The sequence below is a fragment of the Eptesicus fuscus genome, chromosome 8, assembly GCF_027574615.1.
Source record: "Eptesicus fuscus isolate TK198812 chromosome 8, DD_ASM_mEF_20220401, whole genome shotgun sequence".
NCBI lineage: Eukaryota > Metazoa > Chordata > Mammalia > Chiroptera > Vespertilionidae > Eptesicus > Eptesicus fuscus.
This window is the reverse complement of record NC_072480.1, coordinates 104,448,087-104,474,766: the sequence shown is the minus strand read 5'-3', so window position 1 is coordinate 104,474,766 and position 26,680 is coordinate 104,448,087. Positions and strand designations below refer to the sequence as shown.

The 26,680-nt window shown below is 58.5% G+C and overlaps 1 protein-coding gene across 1 annotated transcript in view; it reads right to left on the bottom strand.

Moving 5' to 3' along the window:
• Positions 1 to 17,435: 17,435 nt before the first annotated feature.
• The window catches only part of MCPH1 (microcephalin 1), a 107,214-nt gene continuing 97,969 nt past the window's right edge, over positions 17,436 to 26,680 (bottom strand). Inside the window, exons 13-14 of the mRNA XM_054720198.1 lie at positions 18,595 to 18,832; positions 17,436 to 17,720 (exon numbers count right to left, since the gene is read on the bottom strand). Of these exons, the coding sequence (XP_054576173.1) occupies positions 17,665 to 17,720; positions 18,595 to 18,832 (294 nt within the window). The 3' untranslated portion in view covers positions 17,436 to 17,664. The remainder of the gene's footprint in view (positions 17,721 to 18,594; positions 18,833 to 26,680) is intronic.

The following is a 26,680-nucleotide window of genomic DNA, read 5'->3' as shown; positions in this document are numbered from 1 at the left end:
CATGTCCAGAAAAATGACTACTGTGTAGCTGCAATAGCGTATACCTTTCTTAGGCTGTGAAACCACCAATGTTCTCTCTAGTCTGGCGTGGTGAGTGGGCATTTGTTTTCACCGCTGGTCGTTCGGGTGTGTGAAATAGCCGCATGCCATGACTAACACATACCGATGAAAGTCAGCGATCTTCTCCTGCAGTGTAAGTGTGCTTGTCTCCCTGGCAGATAAAACAGACTGTATGGTGAGCACGCCGATGTCTGCACCTCACTTCGGTGTTCTGGTAGTTCATCCAGTAGGACGGCGGCACATTGAAAGACTTGGTGTCAAGTTAACGTACTGATTTATAGACAACGTGCAGGTTCAGGCCACGAGGCTGTGAGAGTTTCCCAGCTTCCTCATGAGTGGGTCTCTGTCTCTGACTGGTGTCACCAGCGCTCACCCCCTCGTCACTCCCCATTACCTATCCTTACGTCTGTAACCCAGTGACACTCAGAAACGGTGACAGTACCTACTATTCCGTGTTCATGGCCTTTCATGCTTTAAAACAAATGTTGAAAAGTATTGAAATTATTTCCCACAGTGTTTTCTAATGAATGGCTTCGCGTTTTCTGAAGTGAGACTGCTGGGGTCGGCCCTGCCTTCTCTAATCTGCTCGTCTGATCCACGGCCTGTGACGCTCACCTTTTTCTGCTGAGAGGTGCATCCTTTGGGAGCCGTCCTCCCCGCTTCCCGCATTTCTGTAAAGAAAACACCAGCGTGGCAGCCAGACCGTCCGGATGAGCTGCAGCCTCGGCGCCTGAGCATCCGTCAGCGCTCTGTCCACTGGGGGACCCGAGGGGTCCCCCTCGCCATCTGCCAAGGGTGTCGGCAGCATCCTGTGCATCGTCACTCCCTCCCTGGGCACCCATGACCCCGCACAGGTGTCACTCGCCTGGACCTGTGGCCTGATTGTCACCCGGCTCCTGTGTCTCTGATGCCTCACTGGGTGCCTCCACCTCCCACGCCCCCTCCGAGGTGTTCAGAGGGAGGACAAGCTCCCCTCGCCGTCTGCTTCCTACCCCACCCTCTAGTGCAGTTTCTCTTTTCTTTTTAACATGTTTTTATTGATGTCAGAGAGGAAGGGAGAGGGAGGGAGGGAGGGGGAGGGAGGGAGGGAGGGAACGAGGGAGGGAGGGAGAGAGGGAGGGAGGGAGGGAGAGAGGGAGAGAAGCATCAGTGATGAGAGAGAATCACTGATCCGGCTGCCTCCTGCACACCCGATACGGGGGATTGAGCCTGCAACCTGGGCATGTGCCCTGACCGGGAATTGAACTGTGACCTCCTGGTTCAGAGGTCGATGCTCAACCACTGAGCTATGCCGGCTGGGCTAGTACAGCTTTTCTTATCAAAACTTAAAGTCCAGATTTTTTAAAAAAATGATTGTTTTTTCTCTTTTGGAGATCCATGCCAATTCTATTGTTTACTGAATCGTATATCACTCTTAGATTTGTCCTCTCTGCCAAGAGCTGTATTTATTAGTTAATATTACTCTGCCAAACCGTTCCTCTTAAATCTTTCAGAGCCCTGGTGTGTCCACAGGGTTTTCACCATTAATCTCATGTTTTCAGCAAAAGATGTATTATTCTCACCACACTCTCACGTTCAGACTCCCTACGCATATTTTAGGTTAAATCCTTTTTTTCTCAGTATTTTCTCATTCATCCTTCTTTGCCCAGTATCATCTAGTTTAGCAAGTATTTGACCTTACCATGCCCCACCGGGACCACACCAGGCCCCACTGGGAAGGGAGACAGGTCTTCCCCGCGGGAGCTTGCGGGCCAAGGAGGAGACTGGTCAGACCGACTTTCTAGTTCACTCCACACTGTTGCGCCCTCTCTCTCACGGGTTAGCGTTTCTAAAGAGACACAGAAGGAGCCCCCGAAGATTAAACAGTAAGTGATGGCAAGCCTGAGGGGAGGGAGACAAAGCGTGGAAATGGCCAGCACAGCCAGTGTCCACGCGTGTTTCCTTCTCCTGACTCACCCGGGGCCCGGCCACCTGACAGGACACACGTGTTGCGGAGGGAAGCCTCCGAGAGGGCGGCAGGAGCCCTGAAGCAGAGTGACAGCTCGGAGGTGAGACTGCGGGGCTGTGACCGGCCTCGGAAAGCCGGGGTCCTATTAGCACCACAGCAGGTTTTAGGGGAGGACAATGAACACAAATAAAAACAAAATACACCCAGAAGACATGACGAACTCTGTCCCTTATGACAGAGCATCAGAACCCATGAAGGAACGCTGACAGGATTACACCCAACACTGAGCCGATAATGAAGCGAGAGTGCGAGACACCAGCTCAGCACGCATTTCTGTACACCAGCCAGGACGCCCAACGTGGACATTTAAACAGTTTCATTGATGAGTTAAAAAAATAAACAGCCCAGCTGGTGTGGCTCAGTGGTTGAGCCTTGACCTATGAACCAGGAAGTCGTGGTTCGATTCCCAGTCAAGGGCACATGCCCAGGTTGCAGGTTCGATCTCCAGTGTGGGGCATCAGGAGGCAGCCAATCAATGATTTTCTCTCATCACTGATGTTTCTATCTCTCACTCCTTCTCTCTTCCTCTCTGGAATCAATAAAAATATATTAAAACAAACAAACAAACAACAACAACAAAAATCTTAGGAATGAAATTAGCCAAGGAGACAAAAGACTTGCACATTGAAAACTACAAAAAAGTCACTGCCAGAAATTAAAGAAACTTGGGGAGAGAGCCCACGCTCATGGTTTGGAAGACTTACTATTGCTAACACCCAAGCGACCTACAGATGGAGTGCAATTCCTCTCCATATACAATGGGTTGTTTTGTCTGTTATTTTTGTTTTACAGAAATAGAAAAGTCCATCCTAAAATCCACATGGAATCTGAAGGGACCCTGAATAACCAAATAACCTTGAAGAAGAACAGAGCTGGAGGACGCACATTTCCTGGCTGCAAAGCTACAGTAACGAAGAGTGGCTGGGCGTAAGGACAGACGCACGGACCAACGGCACGGACAGACAGCCCAGGAGCAAACTGCGGTGTCTGGTCGGCCGTCTTTTCCCCAGGGGGAAAGGCCAGGAAAACTGGGTACTCACCAGCAAAAGAATGACACCCAGCCCTTCTCTGACACAACAGAGAACAATTAAGGCAAAATGGTTCAAACACCTACACTTCGGAGCTAAAATGATAAAACTCTTAGAGGAAAACCGAGGGGGAAGTTGTCACGACATTGGAGTTGGCAGTGACCCCAAATGCACAGGCCACACAAGAAAAACCACACACTGGACTTCATCCCAATGTGAAGCTTCCGTGCAACACGGATACTACCGAGGGGGGAGGGGAAGCCAGCATCGGAGAAGACACTTGCAAGTTATGTATCTGATCAAGGATTGATATCCAGGACATATGGAGCCCCTACAGCTCAGCAAAATAAACCAACCCAATCCAAAAATGGGCAAGAGACTCAACTGGACATTTCTCCAAAGAAGACATACAAATGGCCAAAGAGCTCCTGAGAAGATGCTAAACATCACCTATCGTTAGGGAAATGCAAATCAAAGCCACAATGACGAACCGCCCAAGACCCAGCAGGGTGACTGTTAAAAACAACAGGAAGGAACCAGAGGTGGGGAGGCCGTGGAGACATCAGAAGTCCGTGTGGCCATGGGGAAGGTGAATGTGCAGTCGCTGTGGCAGACAGCTTGGTGGCTCCTCAGAGACGGAAATGGAATCACCATGTGTTTTAAAGATTTGAAAGCAGGAAATCACACCAATACTTGTCCACCGATGCCCACAGCAGCACCGTTCACAATAGCCTAGAAACGTCTGGTGGCAGCAGCCCAGGCGCCGTGAACAGGCGAAGAGATTCCTTAACAAGGAGCATGTGCATGCACGGAAAGAGTGTGCCTCCTGAAGAGCGAGCATTTGCTACAAAACTCGATGGGCCTGGAAAACAGTACGGGAAGTGAAATTAGCCAGACACAAAATGACAGACATTTCATGATTCCATGCATGTGAGGCACCCAGAATAGGCCATTCTGTAGAGAGAAAGTGGGGCAGAGGTCACGGGGACTGTGGGGAGGGAAGGGGCTTGCTGGCTGTGGGGTTCTGCCTGGGATAACAGCAGAGTTCTGGAAGCGGGTGGGGGGTGAGGGCTGGATAACACTGGGAACGCACTTACTGCTGCTGAATTGCATACCTGCCAGTGTGTAAACAATACATTTTATGATGCGTGTACTTTGCCACATGAAGCATTAAAAGCTGTAAACAATCTGATAGAATTTAAGAGATAAATCAGCAATTACGCTTCAAGACCTCAAGACCATTCTTGGTAATTGATAGGACAAATAGAGCAAAAATCAGCAAGGATGTATGAGAACTGAAAAACATCATCAATCAGCTCAAGCTAACTGAGACTTACAGACTACTTGGTCAAAAACAGTAGAACATACGTTATTTTCAAGTGCCCAGGAACAATCACCAAAATAGACCCTTTTCTGGACCATGTAACATATCCTAATAAATTTAAAAGCATAAATAAAAATGATTTCAGGCATTTCCACTGACCATAATAAATTAAATTAGAAAAGCAATAACACCAAAATATCTGAAAAAAATCTGCAAATATGTACTTTTTAAAAATATGTTTTTATTGATTTCAGAGAGGAAGGGAGAGGGAGAGAGAGATAGAAACATCAATGATGAGAATCATCGATCGGCTGCCTCCTGCACGCCCCCTCCCAGGATGGAGCCTGTAACCCGGGGATGTGCCATGACCAGGAGTTGAACCATGACCTCGTGGTTCATAGGTCGATGCTCAGCCACTGAGCCACACTGGCCAGCACAATGTGCTTCTAAATAGCCAATGGGGCCAAGAGGACATTTCTAGGATGATTATAAACGTTTGAACTGGATAAAAATGAAAATGCAATGTAGCAGATTTGTGGACTGGAAAAGCAACTGGAAAAAGAAGAGTGAATTAAACCCGAAGCAGGACGAACAGAAAGGAAAGAGCAGATGTCAATAAAACTGACATCAGAGGAATTTGAACCCAAACCAGTTATCTGAAAAGAAAAATATGATTAATAAACTAACCGGGCTGACCAAGAAAAACGTGAGAGAACACACAAATTGCCAGTATTGAAAATGAATGCATGAACCCCAATGCTGATCCCACAAACAGCAAAAGGACAAGACAGCACTGTGAACCACTCCGTCCTCGTAAAGGTAACAATTAGATTATGCGGACCAATTATTTCAAAGACACAAGCTACCAAATCTTGCTCAAGTGAGAATAGGAACTAAATAGTTCTGTTTTTATTAAAGAAACTGGGCTCTCTCCCTCTCCCTTCCTCTCTGAAATCAATTGTATATATGTGTTACATATATGTATATGTATTTATATGTATGTATGCATGTATGTATGTGACAAAACCCAGAGAGTGTACACCACCAAGAGTGAACCCTAAGAAAAACTATGGACTTTAGTTAATAAGAATGTGTTAATATTGGCTCATCAATTGTAACAAATGTACACTAATGTAAGATGTTAAAAACAGGGAAATGGGTGGTTGGTGAGGGAAATATATGAAAACCGTATCTTTTGTTCAATATTTTCTGTAGATCTAAAACTGCTAAAATTGTCTATTAATTTTTATAAATATCTAATTTAAAAATGTTTTATAGCCTCATATTCCTTTTTTTTTTTCTTAACCAAAGTATAAAACAGGGACTTGCGTTTTACTCACATTACCTGTTCTCATCGCTGTTCCTTCTTTGCTTAATGTCCTTGCCATTTCCTGGCCTAATTTTCCTTTTTCTGGCCAAAAATAACCGCCAGCAGAGGACGCTAGAAGGCAGGCGTCCCTCTGCTCCGCTGGCTTAGCTCTAACTGCCCGCTGCCCCTCGGGCACGTGGGGATGAGCTCCCTGCTCGGAGCTTGAGGAGACCCGAGGGTCTGTCTGCAGGGCGGCCGCGAATGTCTGAAGAAAGAAGATGCGCTGTCTGGACACCGGGAGGGAACTCCCAACTTTCCTGGATGTTCGTGTAAGGCAAGTTGAAAGGTGTTGGTTTGCTTTTTCATTTTGTAGACACCAGAGTTCCCCATGTAGCTAAGTTCTCAAGAAAATTAGAACACATTTCACTTAACCACTGTTAGTGAGGGATCCAGGTTTTGGCTTAATTTGCTGTTGCTCTTCAAAGAAAACTCGCAGTAATGACAGCAAATAAATGAAGATATTAAAAGCTTCGTTTAAGAGTACCTTTCTCAGAGCCGTCTAATTAACCTGTAAAATCATTTCACATTCAGGTCTTTACTGAGGAACCGGTTCATTAAGAGTTTCGTTCAACTGGCCCATAAAATTCTGAATGTGACTGCCCTGTCTCCAGAGGTTATCCAAGCAAGGACGTGGGATGATCCCGCAGAGCATGACATGGGAAAATGCTTCAACTATTTATAGCAGCTCTCCGCTCTGGAAATCCCAGGCCTCTCGGTCTATTTATAGACATTCTTCGGGTTAAAAGGGTGAACGCAGAAATCTTGAAAATGCTGCCTCTTATCCGGCGTGGAGGGAGACGGGTCAGCTGTCTCCCGGGGTTTGGTCACCAGACCTTCGGAGAGTCGTTCTGGAAACGACAATACACGCATCTTTGTTGAGGGAACAACGGGCTTCGTCCTGGCGAGCCGTTTCCCGATTCAGCGATGCTGACTGCAAACTGAATGTTGTCCCCGCACATGTGGGGAGGCGGGTGGGGTGACAAACATTTGCACGGGGCTCACGGAGACTCTCCGACGCTGGTCCATTAAGCTGGATAAAATGACCACGTTCTCCATTCCTCCGAGGAAGACCGCTTCTGAGAATTCCCGTCCTCAGGCCGCCTCCTCCCGCCGTGACATGGGGCACAGGCTCGCGAGGGCAGCACAGACTGCGGGACCTGCTGGCGCCGGGAGCCTGACTGGCCGCTTCTCAGTGTGTTCTGGGGGGAGAGAAAAGTCAGGGTTCCCGCAGTTGAACGTCCTGAGAGCTGGCCTGCCCTGGGCCGGGGGCTGTGGGGAGCGGCCCGCTCCTTCAGAATGGAATCGGTTGGCTCAAGGGCTGAGAGTGAACGTCCATGACTCCCCCTGTGGAGGACGGTGTGGAGTTTCCTCAAAAAATCAAAAATGGAACTCCCACTTGACCCAGTAACCCCACTTCTAGGAATACATCCCAAGACACCAGAAACACCCATCAGAAAGGACATATGCACCCCTATGTTCACAGCAGCACAACTTACAAGAGCTAAGATATGGAAACAGCCAAGTGCCCATCAGGAGACGAGGGGATAAAAAGCTGTGGTCCCTTTACACCATGGAACACTGTGCAGCTGTAAAAAAGCAGGATCTCTTACCCTCTGAGACTGCATGGAGGGACCTGGAGAGCATCGTGCTCAGTGAAATAAGTCAGAGAAAGACAAGCATCACATGATCTCACTCATGTGTGGAATCTAATGAACAGAATAACCTGATGAAAGGAGTGGACCCAGAGACATGGACCACGCCTTTATCATACAGATGGCCACGCCTTTATCATACAGATGACCACACCTTTTATTACACAGATGACCACGCCTTTATCATACACATGACCACACCTTGATCATACAAATGCACCACACCGTTATCATACAGATGACCACACCTTTTATCACACAGATGACCACGCCTTTATCATACACATGACCACACCTTGATCATACAAATGCACCACACCTTTATCATACAGATGACCACACCTTTTATCACACAGATGACCACACCTTTTATCACACAGATGACCATGCCTTTATCAGATGACCACACCTTTATTATACAGATGACCATGCCTTCATCATACAGATGACCACGCCTTTATCATACAGATGACCACACCTTCGTCATACAGATGACCATGCCTTTATCATACAGATGACCACGCCTTCATCATACAGATGACCACACCTTGGTCATACAGATGACCACGCCTTTATCAGATGACCACACCTTTATTATACAGATGACCACGCCTTTATCATACAGATGGCCACGCCTTTATCATACAAATGCACCACACCGTTATCATACAGATGGCCACGCCTTTATCATACAGATGACCACACCTTTTATTACACAGATGACCACGCCTTTATCATACACATGACCACACCTTGATCATACAAATGCACCACACCGTTATCATACAGATGACCACACCTTTTATCACACAGATGACGCCTTTTATCACACAGATGACCATGCCTTTATCAGATGACCACACCTTTATTATACAGATGACCACGCCTTCATCATACAGATGACCACACCTTCGTCATACAGATGACCATGCCTTTATCATACAGATGACCACGCCTTCATCATACAGATGACCACGCCTTGATCATACAGATGACCACACCTTCATCATACAGATGACCACACCTTTATCACACAGATGACCATGCCTTCATCATACAGATGACCACGCCTTTATCATACAGATGACCACGCCTTTATCATACAGATGACCACACCTTCGTCATACAGATGACCACGCCTTCATCATACAGATGACCACGCCTTCATCATACAGATGACCACACCTTTATCACACAGATGACCACGCCTTCATCATACAGATGACCACACCTTCGTCATACAGATGACCACGCCTTTATCATACAGATGACCATGCCTTCATCATACAGATGACCACGCCTTGGTCATACAGATGACCACGCCTTTATCAGATGACCACGCCTTGATCATACAGATGACCACGCCTTCATCATACAGATGACCACGCCTTGATCATACAGATGACCACACTTTCATCATACAGATGACTGCACCTTTATCCATTCTGCTACCAGTGGGGGCTCACAGCGGCTGCCGTCTCACTCCCACCAGCAGTGAGGAGGCCGCCCAGTCCCCGCACCCTGGCCAGCCGTGCTGCTTGTTGATGTGTCATGGCAGCCACTCTGACAGGTGTGAGGCGACAGCTCACTGGGGTTTGATTCGCTCCCTCCAGTGCTGAGTGACATTGAGCATCTTTGTGTACGTCTGATGGCTGTCTGTCTGTCTTCCTTGGAGAAATGTCCCTTCATGTCCTCTGCCCACTTTCGATTGGATTATTTCTTGCTCTGGAGTTGTATGAGCTCCTCATGCATTCTGGATTCCAACCCCTTCTTACATGCATCATCCGGGGAATATCCCGCCCCACTCAGTAGCTCGCCTTCTGGTTTTGTTGATGGTTTTCTTCTCTGTGCAGAAGCAAAGACAAACACCATATGGTCCGGCTGATATGTGGAATCCACAAAAAAGCAAAACAAATAAACAAAACCAGACATAGAAACAGATTAAACGGATGGCTGCCAGCGGGGAGGGGCGTGGGGACCCGGCCGGCGTGGCTCGGTGGTTGAGCATTGACCTATGAACCAGGAGGCCAGGGTTCCATTCCCTGTCAGGGCGCATGATTCTCTCTCATCATTGATGTGTCTGTCTCTCTCTCTCCCTCTCTGAAGTCAGTAAAAATGTATTAAACAAAGAAAAGGTGAAGGGGACCAGAGTCAACAGCATTGCCGTAGGTTGGCAGGGTGACAGGTGAGTCCTAGAATGGAGGGGTGGCCACAGGGTAAGGTAAAGAGGCGGAACCGCCATATTGTACACCTGAAGCTAACATGACCTGTGTACCGGCTCTACTCAAAGGAAAACATGAATTTAAGGAAAAGAAAAGTGGGGGAGTCCCCCAGCACAGGCCACGCTGGGCGGCCGCTCCCCGTCCTGTCACGCGGGGTGCACACGTGGGCCAGTGAGTCACACTGTGGTCCGTCTCCGTTCATCCCGAACGCACTTCCACGTCACGTGTCCCGAACAGAAGACACCAGGAGGAACGCTTACAAGTGCGCACGGCCCCGTGACCTTCCGGGCGGGGAGAGTGATCTCCTCCAATGGCGGGTCAGCGCCAGGGCAGAGACTCACTGCGTGAGAACCACGACACAAACATAAGGGGGCCCAGCTGGCGTGGCTCAGTGGATAGAGCTTCGTCCTGTGGACTGAAGGGTCCCGGGTTCGATTCTCGTCAAGGGAATGTGCCCGGGTTGCGGGCTCCATCCCCAGTGAGGGGCGTGCAGGAGGCAGCCGACCAATGATTCTCTCTCCCTTCCTCTGAAATCAATAAAAAATATTTTAAAAATTAAAAAAAGAAAACAGTAGTAGCTCATGGATGGGATGGAGAGGAGGGAGGCTTTAAAGAGAAACACAAGGGACCCCGCATTTCTCTCCTTCCCGCCCTGACTTTGGTCCCACGGGTCCCCCAACAAACCACGCCTCCCCCCGGGTGGGCTTTCCACGGCAGCATCTTCCAAGCGTTCCCGTTGACCCCTGACCCCGGGCCAGGGGTCCCGGTCGTCATGGTGCTCACGTCTGTGCACACTCCTCCGTGGGCTCGGGGGGGAAGCGGCTGTTTTGGGGCCAACAAGGTGCCAGCGTGGACGGGACGCGACCTCTGAGCCCGCCCGGTGGGAGGCGCTGCGTGGCGCAGGCAGCAGCGCGGGGCAGGCGGAGCGGCTGAGGCCCGAGGGGCTGCACGTGGCCAGCACGAGAGCGAGGGGACACCCACCTGCTTCTCGGGGACTCGGCAGGGGGTCCTCGCGGAGCCCCGTGGGGAGTCAGCGCAGGCCGTTGCTTGGTGGGCTCTGCTGGGGCAAACGTGAGGGTCGGGAGAGCCCCGAGCCGGTGGGGAGACCGAGGCCCGCGTGGCAGACAGCACAGCACGCGCCTTCACCCGCGGGCTGCGGGGAGGGCCGGTGGTCCTGCAGCGTGCGGCCCACGGCTGACCGTGTCTGTGCTACGCGCACTGCCCGGCGCGTCCTTCCCCGAGCGCGGGACCCCTCGCCTCCCTGTTGGACATTTTGTGTTTCAATCGCAGCTGACAGTCAGTATCACTTTTCATCAGTCCGTGTTCAGCACAGCGTTGGACAATGACATGACTGAGGAAGCGGTTCTGCGAAAATGCACCCCACACGGTTATTCCAAGGTTCTGGCTGCGTTCCCCGCTGCACTTGACATCCCGCGACTGTTCTGTCGCTGCCCATCGTACTTCTCAAGCCCCTGTCCCCGCCCCGCGGCCTCCTCTGGCAGCCAGTTGTCCTTCGCGGCTCTGAGTCCGTCCTGTCTTAAAGGAAGGATCCCTCCGTCCACTGAGCACCCCTAATCGAAATGAGAGTCACCAGGGCCTGTTGGTCCCACTTCACAGGCCTGCGGCCTCTGCCTCCCCTCCGTCCTCGCTGTCCCTGCCGCTCGACCTTCAGAACCTTCCAGCATCCTCTGCCTCCAGGCTCGCCCACCCAAGCCTCCTCCACACTCCCATCAGACGACCTTCCCCCCACACGCATCGGATCACATGGCTTCCTGCTCAGAAACTTCTAAGTGAAGAGGAGTCGGGCTGGCGTGGAACCTCTGCCTCCCATCCCCTGTCCGGGCCGTTCCCGGCTCCGAGCCCCGCTGCCCGCCCCTGGCCCGCCTCGCGGTGCAGGGATGGTGAACCGACGCTCCCCGGGTGCGTCCCTGCTGCTTCCTGGGTGCGGCCGCGCCCATCTTCCCGGCCAGAGGCTCGGACGTGGCTCTTTTCTTTCCTTAATGTTTTTATTGAGTTTAGAGAGAGAGGAAGGGAAGGATAGAAACACACCGGCTGCCCCCAGCCCCCCAGCCCCAGCCCCAGGCCCAGCAGGGCTCACGGAGCCGAGAGTCTGTGGGAGCACCTCCGGGTGAGCGTGCTGTGACCAGGACAGGAAAACAGAAATCCTTCTGGAAGATTTCCAGACCGAGGTCTGAGCTCAGAAAGGGTTTGGTGAGCCGCGCTCACGGGGAATTCGGGGAACGCGACGTGTTGGTCTGCCTCCCAGCGGCGGATGGATTAGACCTGACGGGTCTCAGTGTCGCGGCCCTTTCGGGCTGGCGGAGGCTCCACTGAGAGCCCCAGAGAGAATCCGACACCCCTCCGGCCAGACCCCCAGCGGGCGGCTTCACCCGGGGCTCGGCTGGAGGGGTGGGCTGGCTCTTAGGAGGCCGACTGTGCTCACCATGATGTGTGGTTTTTTTTGGGGGGAGGGCTCTACTTGTGACCTCGAGCATCGCCCACTTCACGCACAGCTGCAGGCACCCTATTAACTCCTTGGCTGGTTTCATCCCGAGGTTCGCTGGCTGCTGGGCGGGCAGTGGATATTACCAGTGAATCCTGACAATCTGGGAACTAGCTTTTGGGTTTGAGAGCGTCCCGTGGTGACTGAAGTGGCTGAACCTAACCGCCCGCTTTCCTGGTGGCACCTGGAGCAGACGTTCCCCAGGGACCCGCTGCCCAGCCATGCGCAGGGGCCGGCGCCCCCAGTGGGGCTGGTACCTACCCGGAGAGCGGGGCTGCGCTGAGCGTGGGCCAGCCCGTGCCACCCGACCCCGCGAACTCCTGTTACAGAGATGTCCCGGTGCCAGGAAGTCCAATGTGGCTGCAATTCCAGTCCCAGCATGGATTTCAGGGGGAGGGGGCGCGGGCGTGGATTTCAGGGGGAGGAGGGGGCGCGGGCGTGGATTTCAGGGGGAGGGGGCGCGGGCGTGGATTTCAGGGGGAGGAGGGGGCGCGGGCGTGGATTTCAGGGGGGGGGGGGGGGCGGGGGCGTGGATTTCAGGGGGAGGAGGGGGCGCGGGGCGCGGATTTCAAGGGGGAGGAGGGGGCGTGGGCGTGGATTTCAGGGGGAGGAGGGGGCGTGGGCGTGGATTTCAAGGGGGAGGAGGGGGCGTGGGCGTGGATTTCAGGGGGAGGAGGGGGCGCGGGCATGGATTTCAGGGGGAGGAGGGGGCGCGGGCGTGGATTTCAGGGGGAGGAGGGGGCGAGGGCGTGGATTTCAGGGGGAGGAGGGGGCGTGGGCGTGGATTTCAAGGGGGAGGAGGGGGCGTGGGCGTGGATTTCAGGGGGAGGAGGGGCGCGGGCGTGGATTTCAGGGGGAGGAGGGGGCGTGGGCGTGGATTTCAGGGGGAGGAGGGGGCGCGGGGCGTGGATTTCAGGGGGAGGAGGGGGCGTGGGCGTGGATTTCAAGGGGGAGGAGGGGGGCGTGGGCGTGGATTTCAGGGGGAGGAGGGGGCGCGGGCGTGGATTTCAGGGGGAGGAGGGGGCGCGGGCGTGGATTTCAGGGGGAGGGGGCACGGGCGTGGATTTCAAGGGGGAGGAGGGGGCGCGGGCGTGGATTTCAGGGGGAGGGGGGGGCGCGGGCGTGGATTTCAGGGGGAGGAGGGGGCGTGGGCGTGGATTTCAGGGGGAGGAGGGGGCGCGGGCGTGGATTTCAGGGGGAGGGGGGTTGGGCCCAGCACTGAAAACCCCTCCTCTGCGTCCCTAAGTTCAGGGCCTGGGGTAATTCTACCAACCTCCTGCCCTCAGCCCAGGGAGCGAGCGTGAGCCTGGGGCACAGCTGTGCTTCCTGTGGGTCTAAGCTGGGCCCCAAGGGCATTACAAGGGGCCCTGGAGCCAGTAACCGCAGGAGGGCGTGCTGGGAACTCTCAGGAACTCCGTTGACCCACTGCAGGCCCCTCGCAGGAAGACGGAGGGGAGTGGCCTCCCAGCGCTCTAGGAGAGCTGCCTGAGCCTCCACTTCCCTTCCCATCCCTTCCCCTGAGGCCCCAGAACCAGAACCAGGCTCTGGCCCTGAGCCCCGCCCTCCGGCTGCCCAGCTACTCTGCACACTCAGGATGCCTCGTGGTCCCCAGTGAACTGCGAGTTTCAGCCGCTGGCAGAGACGCGTGGGCTGACAGCCGGCTGCGTGTGCCAGGCCCTGCGTGTCACCCCCCAGCTCTGCCCGCCGTCCCTCCCCACTCCGTGCGCTGCGTTCACGGCGACACAGGGACAGAGGAAGACAGCTGGGGAGCCCAGGACAGGATTCCTCCCTCCCCTGCAGGCTGGGCCCAGGAGGGCCACGTTCGCTTGTTTCTGGTAAATCTCCTCTGGGTGTTAAAGACGTGAACTGCCATCCCACAGAGAGGCTGAGTCCAGGCGTTAAAAGTGAAAGCAGAACAGATGACAGCCAGCATCCCGGAGCCGAGCCGGGGAGGGGGCACGGGATGGCGGCCGAGGCTTCGGGAAACACTGACGGCTAACGACCAAGCAGGACACACACAGTGACCACACACCAGGCCGCCGACCAGCCTGCTCGCCTTTGCTCCTTTGTTCAGTCGCTTCCATCCTCGTCCCGGGAGCCGCTCCCATGCTCCCGGGACAAACTGAGATCTGTCCTCCTGGCACAGGAAACAGACCCATCGTCCTCCACGGAGGAGACAGCAGCCTGGGAGCGGGGCCTGGGCTTGAGCCACAGCCACAGGGCCTCTACATGCGTGCACCCGCGTGGACGAGGGCCGAGCAGTTAAGCAATGATTAAACACACAATAGCTGTAGGTAAAAAATTACCCCGTCTTCATGGTTTTGTTTATTATTTAAAAATATATTTTTTATTTATTTCAGAAAGGATGGAGAGGGAGAGAGAGAAACATCAGTGATGACAGAGAATCACTGACGGGCTGCCTCCTGCACGCTCCCCACAGGGGACTGAGCCCGCACCTGCCCGCAGGGGGGTGGGAAGCCGAGGAACCTGCTCTGGCCTCCAGAAAGGAAGGGGCTAAGCAGGCGGGAGAGGGCAAAGGAACGGGGCTGAACACAGACAAATACGGAGCCGAGTGGAGCTCAAGAAGATGCAGCGAAGGTGCGGGGGGCGGGGGGGGGGGGGGTGGGGGTGGGGGGAAGCAGGGAGGGAAGGCAGCCCAGGAGGCTGGGCCTCCTCCATTTGCAAAGAGCTCTGAGCAGGGCTGGTCCGAGTCGGTGTCCCTGCCCCTGTGGAGACAGAGAAGCCAGGCCTGGGGTGGAAGGACCTCGGCCGGAGGAGGCCCAGCACCAGGAAGGAGCCACCGAACTGCAGCCAACACCTGCCGGCGCGAGGCTCAGACGGCGACTGTTCCCAACAGGAAGTGATGAGTCTTTCTCTTCAGAACAGCAGCGCTGCTGACCACTGCAAAACATGCGTCCCAGCCCCTCAGCCTCCATGGAATCTGCCTGCGGCCTCCACACAGGGGCCTGGGCCGCTCCGACTGCAGCCTCCTGCCTTCACAGAGTGAACGTGCCCCATCCTCGGGCTCCGTCTCCGTCTCCGTGACGATCTTAGCAGCTGCGAGGCACTGCCCGGCTGATGGGCCCGGCTGGCAGGTAATTCCCACGCTGGGCCTGCACTGCCCCGTGCTTCCCTGCAAACCACGCTGCAGCCAGCCTCCGGCGCGCCTCTCCCCTAAGGGCACGCTCCGAGAGGAAGGACCGGGAGGGGCTGTGGGCGCCCCTGCTCCCAGGTGCCGGCTGGAGAGAGACCTGCTGATTTCCGTCCGCACACGTTTACCAAGACCGGCCGCGGCTCACACGACCTGCCCGGGAGGAGCCAGGCTGCCGAGAGGAACGTACGCGCTGCTGCCTTTGGAGGGACATCCGCGTCCACCTGGGACATGTCCTCTAAGCAGCAGTCCAACCGGTGGCCGGCAGACAGTGGGTCCGCGAGGTCCAAAAGGTGGCCGGCAGACAGTGGGTCCGCGAGGTCCCAGCAGGTGGCCGGCAGACAGTGGGTCCGCGAGGTCCGAAGGTGGCCGGCAGACAGTGGGTCCGCGAGGTCCGAAGGTGGCCGGCAGACAGTGGGTCCGCGAGGTCCGAGCCGGTGGCCGGCAGACAGTGGGTCCGCGAGGTCCGAAGGTGGCCGGCAGACACTGGGTCCGCGAGGTCCGAGCAGGTGGCCGGCAGACAGTGGGTCCGCGAGGTCCGAAAGGTGGCCGGCAGACACTGGGTCCGCGAGGTCCGAAAGGTGGCCGGCAGACACTGGGTCCGCGAGGTCCGAAAGGTGGCCGGCAGACACTGGGTCCGCGAGGTCCGAAAGGTGGCCGGCAGACACTGGGTCCGCGAGGTCCGAAAGGTGGCCGGCAGACACTGGGTCCGCGAGGTCCGAAAGGTGGCCGGCAGACACTGGGTCCGCGAGGTCCCAGCCGGTGGCCGGCAGACAGTGGGTCCGCGAGGTCCCAGCCGGTGGCCGGCAGACAGTGGGTCCGCGAGGTCCGAGCCGGTGGCCGGCAGACAGTGGGTCCGCGAGGTCCGAAGGTGGCCGGCAGACAGTGGGTCCGCGAGGTCCGAGCCGGTGGCCGGCAGACAGTGGGTCCGCGAGGTCCGAAGGTGGCCGGCAGACAGTGGGTCCGCGAGGTCCCAGCCGGTGGCCGGCAGACAGTGGGTCCGCGAGGTCCGAGCCGGTGGCCGGCAGACAGTGGGTCCGCGAGGTCCGAAAGGCTCGGCCGCTGCTCGAAGGCCCGTTGTTACTGGTTTCTGCCCGACGACCTGCCGGCGGTGGTTACACTGAATCCATCGGCCACCTTGAGAGCTGCCTCTTACCGATGTCGTCTTCTAAAACATGAACACGGCACATTTCTCCGTTTGTCAGGTCTTCAGTCTCTCTTAGCAACGTTTTACAGGTTCCCGTACTTTTGTTACATTTATTCCTAGTAAATGTTTAGATGCCATTATAAACGAATTGCATTCTTCCACTTTCAAATTGGTTATGGATAATATATATAGAAATACAATTAACTTAGTTTGGCATATTGGTTTTTGTATCTTGTAACCTTGTTAAAGATTTTTATTTTTTGATTCCTTATATATTTTACATATAGTGTCATGTGATCTGAGAGCAGTTTTACTTCATTTCTAATCTGTGTGCCTTTCACGTCTTCTTCTCTGGGTGGGATCCGAGGAGGATGGTGAAAGCCGCCCTGTGGGACCGTACAGACCCCTCCTGAGCCCGCAGCCGGGGGTTCGGCTCACCTGCGGCACTGCCAGGAGGATGGGAGGTTAAAGGCGCTTCCAGGGCCAGGCCAGGGCGCCGTGAACTCGGGGGCGCCGTGAATCGGGGGGGAGGGGCGCCGTGAGGGGACTGCCTGTGTCGGACACGGATTTAAATCCAAGAGAAAGCCCTCATTACTTCCATGCGTCACGACCTGGACTCCCGAAGGTGCACCTCTGGAGTTGATCATTGCGACGTCGAGGGACTTGAACTCTGGGGAGTCACAGCTACTCGAGCAGCCGCCCTCCCGCCCCCTCAGCAGGTGCCCGGGCAGCGTGGGCCAGTTCCCTCCGGGGACGGTGAGCCCGAGGGCAGCGTGGCGGACCCGCCCTGCTCCCGCCCCGGCGTTCAGGGCCCCGCGCCACTAACCTAACCGCCTAACCGCCGTGAGTCTCGCTGCACAACCAGCACCTGGACCGAGGGACGGCGTGGCCATCTCTGGCGGACGGCGGCTAGAAAGACCAGCGTCTGGAGGAACTGAGGGGCGCGACCGTTCTCTGCAATGAGACCATGAAACAATCCCCACTCTTTATTCACCAGGAGAGACCAAGGCCTGCGGGATCTGGTCACGGCCACTCCCAGACATAGATGCCCCCGGGCAGGCCAGGCTTCCGAGACTCGGGGCCAAGGGAGGCCCGTGGGCGGGAGCCGCATCCAGCCTCGCTGCGGCGTGGACGGCCCTCTGGGGGCTCCGGCCCCGTCTCGGGGAGCGTCGGGTGGAGCCGCCGCAGGGCGGGAGGCCCTCACGGCCGCAGCAGGTAGTCCTCGCAGGCGCAGACCGCGTGCTGGGTGACCGAGTCTGGGGAGAGACAGGGCAGTTCGGTGGGTCAGTGGCCAGGCGCACAGGAAGCGCCTTTCTGTCCAAGCGTGAGCCGCCCCGTGAGGTCTGCGGTGGCCTAGCGCCGCACTCTCCCCGCGTCCCCACGGCCGCAGCACATAAATCACAGGAAACGAAATCAAGGAGAGGCGCAGCCTCAGGCACACGCACCTCATGCTGGGCAGCCACGGGTGCTGTCGGAGCTACTGGCTTCGCTCCTCAGACACCGAACAGGGACCACGTGGGTGACGTCCGCGCAGGTGAGCGAGCGGGAGCCGCGGGTCAGCATGTCAAGCTCACCCGGCCCAGGAACGCCACACGTGTGTCCCCCCCAGGACCCCGGCTGTCCCTGAACCTGCAGTCAGAGGTGCTCCCCGACCTCCCGTGTGTCCCCCCCAGAACCCCGGCTGTCCCCGAGCCTGCAGTCAGAGGTGCCCCCCGACCTCCCGTGTGTCCCCCCAGGGCCCCGGCTGTCCCTGAACCTGCAGTCAGAGGTGCCCCCGACCTCCCGTGTGTCCCCCCCAGAACCCCGGCTGTCCCTGAGCCTGAAGTCAGAGGCGCCCCCCGACCTCCCGTGTGTCCCCCCAGGACCCCGGCTGTCCCCGAGCCTGCAGTCAGAGGTGCCCCCCGACCTCCCGTGTGTCCCCCCCCAGGACCCCGGCTGTCCCCGAGCCTGCAGTCAGAGGCACCCCCGACCTCCCTGCACCCCCCAGAACTCCAGCTGTCCCTGAACCTGTAGTCAGAGGCGCCCCCCAACCTCCCTGCACCCCCCAGAACCCCGGCTGTCCCTGAGCCTGCAGTCAGAGGTGCCCCCCGACCTCCCATTGTCCCTCAGGACCCCCGAGCAGGTTCCTACCAAGGATCCACTTCTCCGACAGGTACGTGACGGCCTCCTTCCTTCTCCCCTGGCAGGGCCCGATGAAGAGGCTGGCCTGGCGAGGGACCCCCGTGACCCGGCCCCCACACAGGAGGACCAGCTCCCACAGCTTGGCTCTGGGGGGGTCGCTGGCCGGTGAGATGAACATCGTGGGCTGGTCGGCGAACAGCGTCCCCTGGTACTGCCCCGCGGACAGGTGGCGCTCCTGGCGGCAGAGCTGTGGGCAGAGACACAGGGTCAGGCCTGAGCGGTCGTGTCGGGAACAGGCGCGGCGGCACTCACGCCCTCTTGGGGGTGGCACGTGGCACGGCCGGTGAATCCTGAATCTGAGGACCCGGAGCAGGTGGCGGCACAGACACTGACGTTCTCCGAAGCAAACTGCAGGCAAAGCCGTACAGGCGAGCGAGGGTCAGCCCCTGAGCTGTCCGCGCTCTGACCGAGCTGCCGAGGACTCCCAGCTGTGCAGCAGAGAGAACACGGTGTCCACGCGTCCCGGCACCGCCCCCACCCCGCACGTGCAGGGCAGCCTGTCACAGGCCCGGGAGGGCGCCCCATGCGGCGCCGCGGTCCAGGGAGAACCAAGCCGAACCCCTCATGCCCCCGGGCGCATGGCTGGGAGGGACGCGGGCACAGGGCTGTTGGGGGCAGCGGGACTGGGCACCGGGAAGCCTTCGGGACCCGGGATGCGAGGTGAAGACCCTAACTGTAACGGAGCTTCTGTCCGGCTCCCTGCAGCGGGGTCTCCACGCGCTGACCTGCGCCCTCGCAGGGACTCCGCTGGCCGGGCCCAAGCAGCCCTCAGAACACTGCATTCTGGTCTCAGGCCCTTTCCACTGCGGCCAGCCTGCCCGTCTCACTGCTGAGCAGACGCCTCAAGGAAGGCAGCGCACAGGGAGGGCAGTGAGAGGCACAGCCGCGGGCCGTCTGCAAACTGCACTCCTACGGCGGCTCACGTTCGGAACCACGACTCGAGCACCGCAAGGAGCCGAGTCCCAGACGCAGCCGAGGCGGAGGAACCAGGCCTCCGCGGGAGTTGGCCCGGCCTGTGCACGGGACGGGGTGGGAGGGCGGGAGACACGACGATAAAACGAGGTGCTCCCTCCAGGCAAATCCTCCCTCTGCCACCTACTCTGTGACTGAGCTTCGGACGGGTCAACACCGTGCTGCCCAGGGCGGGGGACAGGCCGCGCCCCTGGCCGTGTTGCCAGGTGTTCACAAGGGCATCTGGCCGAAGACCCTTCACCCTGATGACTCCTCAGCCCACGCCCCTCCCACTCCGCAGCCCACGCCCCTCCCACTCCGCAGCCCAAGCCCCTCCCACTCCGCAGCCCACGCCCCTCCCACTCCGCAGCCCACGCCCCTCCCACTCCGCAGCCCAAGCCCCTCCCACTCCTCAGCCCACGCCCCTTCCACTCCTCAGCCCACGCCCCTCCCACTCCGCAGCCCACGCCCCTCCCACTCCGCAGCCCAAGCCCCTCCCACTCCTCAGCCCAAGCCCCTCCCACTCCTCAGCCCACGCCCCTCCCACTCCGCAGCCCACGCCCCTCCCACTCCGCAGCCCAAGCCCCTCCCACTCCGCAGCCCACGCCCCTCCCACTCCTCAGCCCACGCCCCTCCCACTCCGCAGCCCAAGCCCCTCCCACTCTGAAACACCTGCCCCGAGGCCCCAGGACCCGGCTGGGTTTCCTCTTGCCCCTCCCCGGGCCTGGGCTCGCCTTCTCCAGGCCACACTATCCGAGAATTCTCCTCTTCCCGCCGCAAGCTCCCTCCTACCAACGCGGTTCATTTCCGGCTTCAAAACAGACTCTGGGCCCTCAGAACCAACCACCCGCTGGTTCCTTTCGAAGGACTTGCAGGCACCCCACATGCCACGTGTCCGAATCCTAACTCACCCTCTCCATCCCCAAACCGGGTCCCCTCACTCGGTGCCGCTGTGTGCTGGCGAGTGACTCGGGGCCGCTGTGTGCTGGCGAGTGACGGAGAAGGGAGCTGCTGCCACCGTGTCCAGCTCAGTGCAGACAGAGGGCCAGGCCCCACCAGGTCACGCAGCCCGAGGGAAGGCCTGGTTCCCACCGGCCGCTCCGCTCTTAACACAGGCACACGGCTGCTCCCAGAATCTCCCCGCCGGGGAACCAGCCCCCCCGCCCCCCCGTGGAAGCAGTGCCCAGGAAGTGCCTCTCCTCTCCTCTCCCTCACCCCCTGCCCCTAGGGCCGGGTCTGGTGGAGCAGAGCTGGTGGAGGCACAGCTGGGAGCTCAGAAAGCCCCATTTCCTGGAAGACGGCGACACAGCACTCCCGGGGGAGCCGGTGAAGGGAAGCCGCCAAGATGCGGCCGAGCTCTGGGACAGTCAGGGAGGCCTGTCCCCTCCCGGCTCCTGCCGACGCGACGGGAGACGAGGGGGCGGGAGACCCAGTGGCCACGCCCGCCCACACACCTGCACCTGCACCGATGGAGGTGCAAACACAACACTTCTCAGTCTGAGGGGGGTAGATGGGAGGGTGTCGAAGCAACGGCCAGGGAAAGTGGTGCCAACGACGCCAGGAAGCCTCGGGGTTTCGCCGGCAAAGCCTCCGGCAAACCCCGCAGTCAGGCCTGGAGGGCGCGCCCAGGGTCAGGGTCGCTTCTTAAATTGCTTTAAGTTCCTTTTCTGGCTTTACGAGCAACAGGACGTACAATCGGCCCCGGCGGGAACACGACGTTTCAAAATGTTTCTCCAAAAATGGAAACGAGGGAAGGAGAGGGGCTGGGGCCCAGCACGGCGCGTCTCCTGCCACGGGAGCGTCCGCTCGATGCACCGTCTGTGCTGGTGTCCAGAGGAGGAGGGGGAGGCCTGCCTGGCACGTAGGGGTCTCCGACGACGGTTTCCGGAAGTTCCCGTTTTAGGAGAAAAGTGGAGTCAAGCCCCCAGCCAGCACCAGCCGCGCCTGCTCCCCACCGTGGACTCGTGTGAGCCCAGGAGGCCGCGTGCCCAGCCTCTCGCCGGCTGCTGAGACCACCGTGTGAGGCCCGGATTTTTAAAGCGCCGTGTGAGTTTGAAAGGCCACGTGAGTGATGGGAACAGAGTCGCCTTGGGGACCCACAAACGGGCTGTAGGAGCTGTGAGCCTGGGCTTCATGCCTCGCCGCCTTCATCACTGTGAGGAGAGGCTCCGTGCTGCGTCCCTGCCGCGGCGTCCGGCTGAGCGGGCCTCCCCGTGCGCTTCAACACGTCAGCGAGCCGGCCACACTGGCCTCCAGGTCACTTTTCCTCTCGGTTTTCGAAAATCCCGGCAAAATACACACAAGGAAATCGCTTCTGGGTTCCACAGAACTTTATCTTTGACCCTTTAAAAACTGCCCGGTAGGTGGCAAGACGTGGAAACCCGTGGAAACCCGTGGAAACCCCGAAGCCGTGGTGTCAGTGAACGCTGGGGCCCCTGGCAGTGCCTTAAGTCCGGGCTGCGGGCCAGACAGCGGACAGTGGTGGCGTCCGAGCTCCCGGGGGCTCCAGGGGTGCGAGGGCCGAGGAAGGATCCAGCAGAGGCTCAGTACCCGGGTGGCACGCAGGTCCCAGACGTTCTGGGTCAGCTAAGGGGCGAGGCCTGGGTGCAGCCGTTAACCGCCAGGGGACGCTATGAGCCATGCCGCCCCATCACAATCGAAGGGGCTCTGCTCACCAGCATCTGCCCTGAAGGCTCTGTGGTTCGGAGGCCGGGAGCCGAGGGGACATCTGCCAGGACTTGAGGAGTGGGTGCCGTTTGCCTTGCATGGACCCGACCCACGACCACAAACGCACAAAATATGGCCGCCGCCCTAAGAAGCTTGAAAGGGGCGGGAAACACGCACCACAGCGAGGCCGGCCGCGCCTCCTCCCGGAGTGTGGGAGGAAGGAGCAGACGGCGGGTCTCCACCTCACGTGACCTGGCAACGTGAGCAGCGCTGTCCACGCCACCGGCAGGTCCTCCCGGAGGCCGGGGAGGGGACCGGCTTCTCATCTGGAGGGTGCAGAGCCCGCAGACCCGGGCCAGCATGGTCAGCGCCCGCTGCTCTTAGAGGCTCCCACACGGCGGAAGGAGCAGAGGCGCGAGGGCCACACGCCCTGGGCCGCGGGCTGGCGCTGTTCCTGGTGCTGCAGCCGCGGGCCTTGAGGACTGAGACCGCAGGGCGGAGGCCCAGCCCAGCCGTCAGCCACAGACGGACGTGCAAACCACGCCGTGGAGCCCGCAGAGGCCTGCCTCCCGGAACACCGCACGGAACGCGGGCTGTGGGGCCAGACCGACGCGGTGCAGAGTTCGTTCCTGGCTGGATCAGCCGGGGTCTCTCCTGAGAACCCCACAGCCCACGCTCAGTGGGAAACCACGGCCAGGCGCCTTACGAACAAGTGCCGCCTACAGAACGTGCCGAGGGCGGCGCCCCTCCTTGCCGGGCCTTCCCAGGGTTCTCTCTTCAAATGCACACGTCCCGGGGGAGGGACTGCACAGCGAGAAGCCACATACATGCATAAGGAACGATGTATGGTTTCCTAGCATGTCCATCCGCTGAGACCCCGCTCCCGCGCCTCTGCACCGGCTCTGGGCACGAGGGGCAGCCTGTCCCAGAGCTCCGGGCGGGCGGGGGACAGCAAGGCTGCCACATGTTTGAGCCTCAGCCATGTGGCTGCGTGTCCTCTTCACGGCTACACATGTCCCATTACTTTCTTTTTTTAAAAAATATATTTTATTGATTTTTTTACAGAAAGGAAGGGAGAGGGATAGAGAGTTAGAAAAATCGATGAAAGAGAAACATCGATCAGCTGCCTCCTGCACACCTCCTACTGGGGATGTGCCCGCAGCCAAGGTATATGCCCTTGACTGGAATCGAACCTGGGACCCTTCAGTCCGCAGGCCGACGCTCTATCCACTGAGCCACACCGGCCAGGGCTGTCCCATTACTTTCTGACTCACCTGGCGACGAACACCGGTTGCTCTCTCTCCTCAGAGTAGGACATGCCTCTGTTTCCGGGGGAAATACCAGGAGTGGAGTGGCTGGCCATTTGGTAAGTACGCACTCGTTACACTTCAACCAGAAACTGCCCAACAGCCTCTGCAGTACCTGCCGTTTTATCCGGGAAGCAAAGCATGCGTCCTAGCGGCTCCGTGGGCCAGTGCCTCGGCACTAGCGTGGCCTCAGTGGGTGTGCAGACGTGGCTCTCTGTGGCTTCAACATGCATCTCCACGGCGAGTCTCCGGGCATCTTCTCCTGTGTCCTTTCGCATTCACAGCACTTCCCTGTGAAGCCCTGGTCTTTGTTCGGGCCCATTTTTAAAGAACTTGGATTGGGTTGTAAGAATTCTTTATCTATTCTGACTACAACTTCCTTTTCAAACATATGGACTAGAAATAGTTTCTTAATTCTGGGGCTTCCCTTTCATTCTCTCAATGATGTCTTTAAAGAAGATAACTTTCCATTTCCATGAAGTCAAACTCCAGCTCATAACACACTCACCACAGACACACACACACACACACACACACACACACACACACTGAGTGACCAGATGATGATGATCTCTGAACGCATAATAACCTGGCCACTCAGTGTCTATCCTATATAATAAAAGGCTAATGTGCAAATTGTCCCCTCGACCAGGAGTTCAACCAGCAGGCAGGCCGGCCAACCACCCATGTCCCCTCCCCCTGGCCAGGCTGGCCGGACCCCACCCATGCACGAATTCATGCACCGAGCCTCTAATACACACACACACACACACACACACACACACACACACACTGAGCGGCCAGATCATTATGCGTTCAGAGATCATCATCTGGCCACTCCGTGTACACTGCATGCACACCTTTATTTACTTACAATTTCTTTCCCACTTTAAGACCACACACACGGGGCCCTGCTCAGTCTAGGTAACTCTCAGTACCTCGAGATGGAATAAAACCCAGCACCGACAGCGGCCTCAGAGGGTGGCGGAGTTTAAGTCGAACCGCAGTGGGGCCCGGGGGTGACCAGGAGGGAAGGAGACGAGATCTGTGTACGAAGACCCGTCTGCGAACAGTGAGGAAGCCGCGGAGCAAACGCCCTCCAAGGCTGACCAGGACGCGCCGCGGATCCGGGGAGGGGGGGACAGGCGAGGAAGCTGAGCAGGACCCCAAGGCTGGCGCCCCTCCCGCCCCTCCCCGATCCTTCCCCAGGACTGGCCCGTGTTCAGGCCAGGTCCTCCCAGCCCGTGGTTTCCCACCCACAGGCGGCTCCGGCACCCCCCACAGCCTTAGACCAACTCCATCTGCCTCCCTTCACCGCCCGGGATCCTCACAAAACGGCCCCCGTTTGGTCGGAAGGCCTCCCGCACGCGGCTCCTCATCGAGCCGTCCTCCCCACGAGGAACCTCCTGTCCTGGAGTCTCTGCTCAGGGCCCGGCCCCCTCCAGGCAGACGCGACTCCACCTCCAGATGTTGCGGGGTCTCCAGCGCAGGCGCAGGGGCCGCACCCGCCTTCCAAGCTCGGGATCCAGCGGGAGACAGCCGTGAACGGCCAGCCAGACGGACACCCACGGCCCCTCTTTCCAGGTGCTGATGCTGGTGCTGTGAGAACAGCACCGAAACCACAAAGGGGGCTAACTCCTCCCGGAAGGAGAGGGAACGCTGCCCGGAAAGGCCCGTCCCGGGGAGTCGGGAACGGGTGTGTGAGGCACCGTGACGGGGGAGGCGCGGGGTCAGGATGGCCCTGGTGGGGAGACCGGCATACACAGCGGGCCGGGCGCGGAGGTCGCCGTGTTGGAGGGTCTGTGAAAGGTCCCAAGTGCCTTCCTGAGGGTCTGACCTTGACCTTGGAGGCAAACGGAAGGCCTAGAAACGTGGATGCAGAGTGCAGCGCGCTGAAGCCTGGGGTCCGGAGGTGAACGGGGCAGCGGCGGAGAGGCCAGCCCGCCTGCAGCTCGGCAACATGCGGGGGCGATGTGTGAGGGCCATGATGCTGGCGTCCCGTCTGTGCGCCTGTGCCCCGTGCCCCCCATGCCTTGCTGAAGCACCCACAGAAGAGGAGGCAAAGCTCTGCCTCCCGGGGCTCAGTCCATGGCCCCCTTCTTACCGTCTCTACTGGGGGGGCGGCAGCAATTACAGCCTCAGGTCCCCTGCTCTGTGGTCACCCCAACATCTGCCCCCCAGACTGTGACCAGGCACTGCCATCCTTCTCCACCTGGTGTGGGCTGTTGGTTGGGGTTGGGTCACACAGGCCTCCTAGCGCCCTGCCCGGGAGGGGCTCCTGAGCCTCCTAGCACCCTGCCCGGGAGGGGCACCTGAGCCTCCTAGCACCCTGCCCGGGAGGAGGGGGACCTGAGCCTCCTAGCACCCTGCCCGGGAGGAGGGGGACCTGAGCCTCCTAGCGCCCTGCCCGGGAGGGGCACCTGAGCCTCCTAGCACCCTGCCCGGGAGGGGCACCTGAGCCTCCTAGCACCCTGCCTGGGAGGGAGGGGCACCTGAGCCTCCTAGCACCCTGCCCGGGAGGGGGACCTGAGCCATACAATGAGGGGCCGGCCCCCTGGACCTCCCAGCCCCCGGAGCAGTTACCTTCTGAAGCTCTAGCATCCCTCACGTACAAACGATGTGGAAAGCCCGCCCTTACTCACACACACTCACCGAGGCTCCGTTCTTTACTCTCAGCAATAACCCACCCTTCGGTCGCGTCAGTCAGTAACAGTGACTTAAAAACCGGCGAAGGGAAACTCCACAGAGGGCCGCCGAGCCCTCGCCTGTCACGTCGACAGTCTTGCTCAGACTAACACGCGGCCACGGGGCATCGCGAGCCCGGGCCTCCCATCGGGTGGGAAGCTGAGGGAACCCGCTCACGGGGGGACCTGAGCGCTGTGCCCACTGAGCCCCGGGAGGCCACGGAGCAGCAGAGGGCTGGCCACACTCCCAGGTCACGTCCACAGCGCCAGGCAGTCACCATGTGCCCACAGGGGCAGCTCCTCAGCCTCAAAGGTCACCTCACCAAGGACGATGCACAGACCGAGCGCACGGGGGACAGATCAAACCGCAGGAGACACCACCCCCGCCTGGCGGAGGCCAGAGCCGGACCGACACCACCCGGCGCT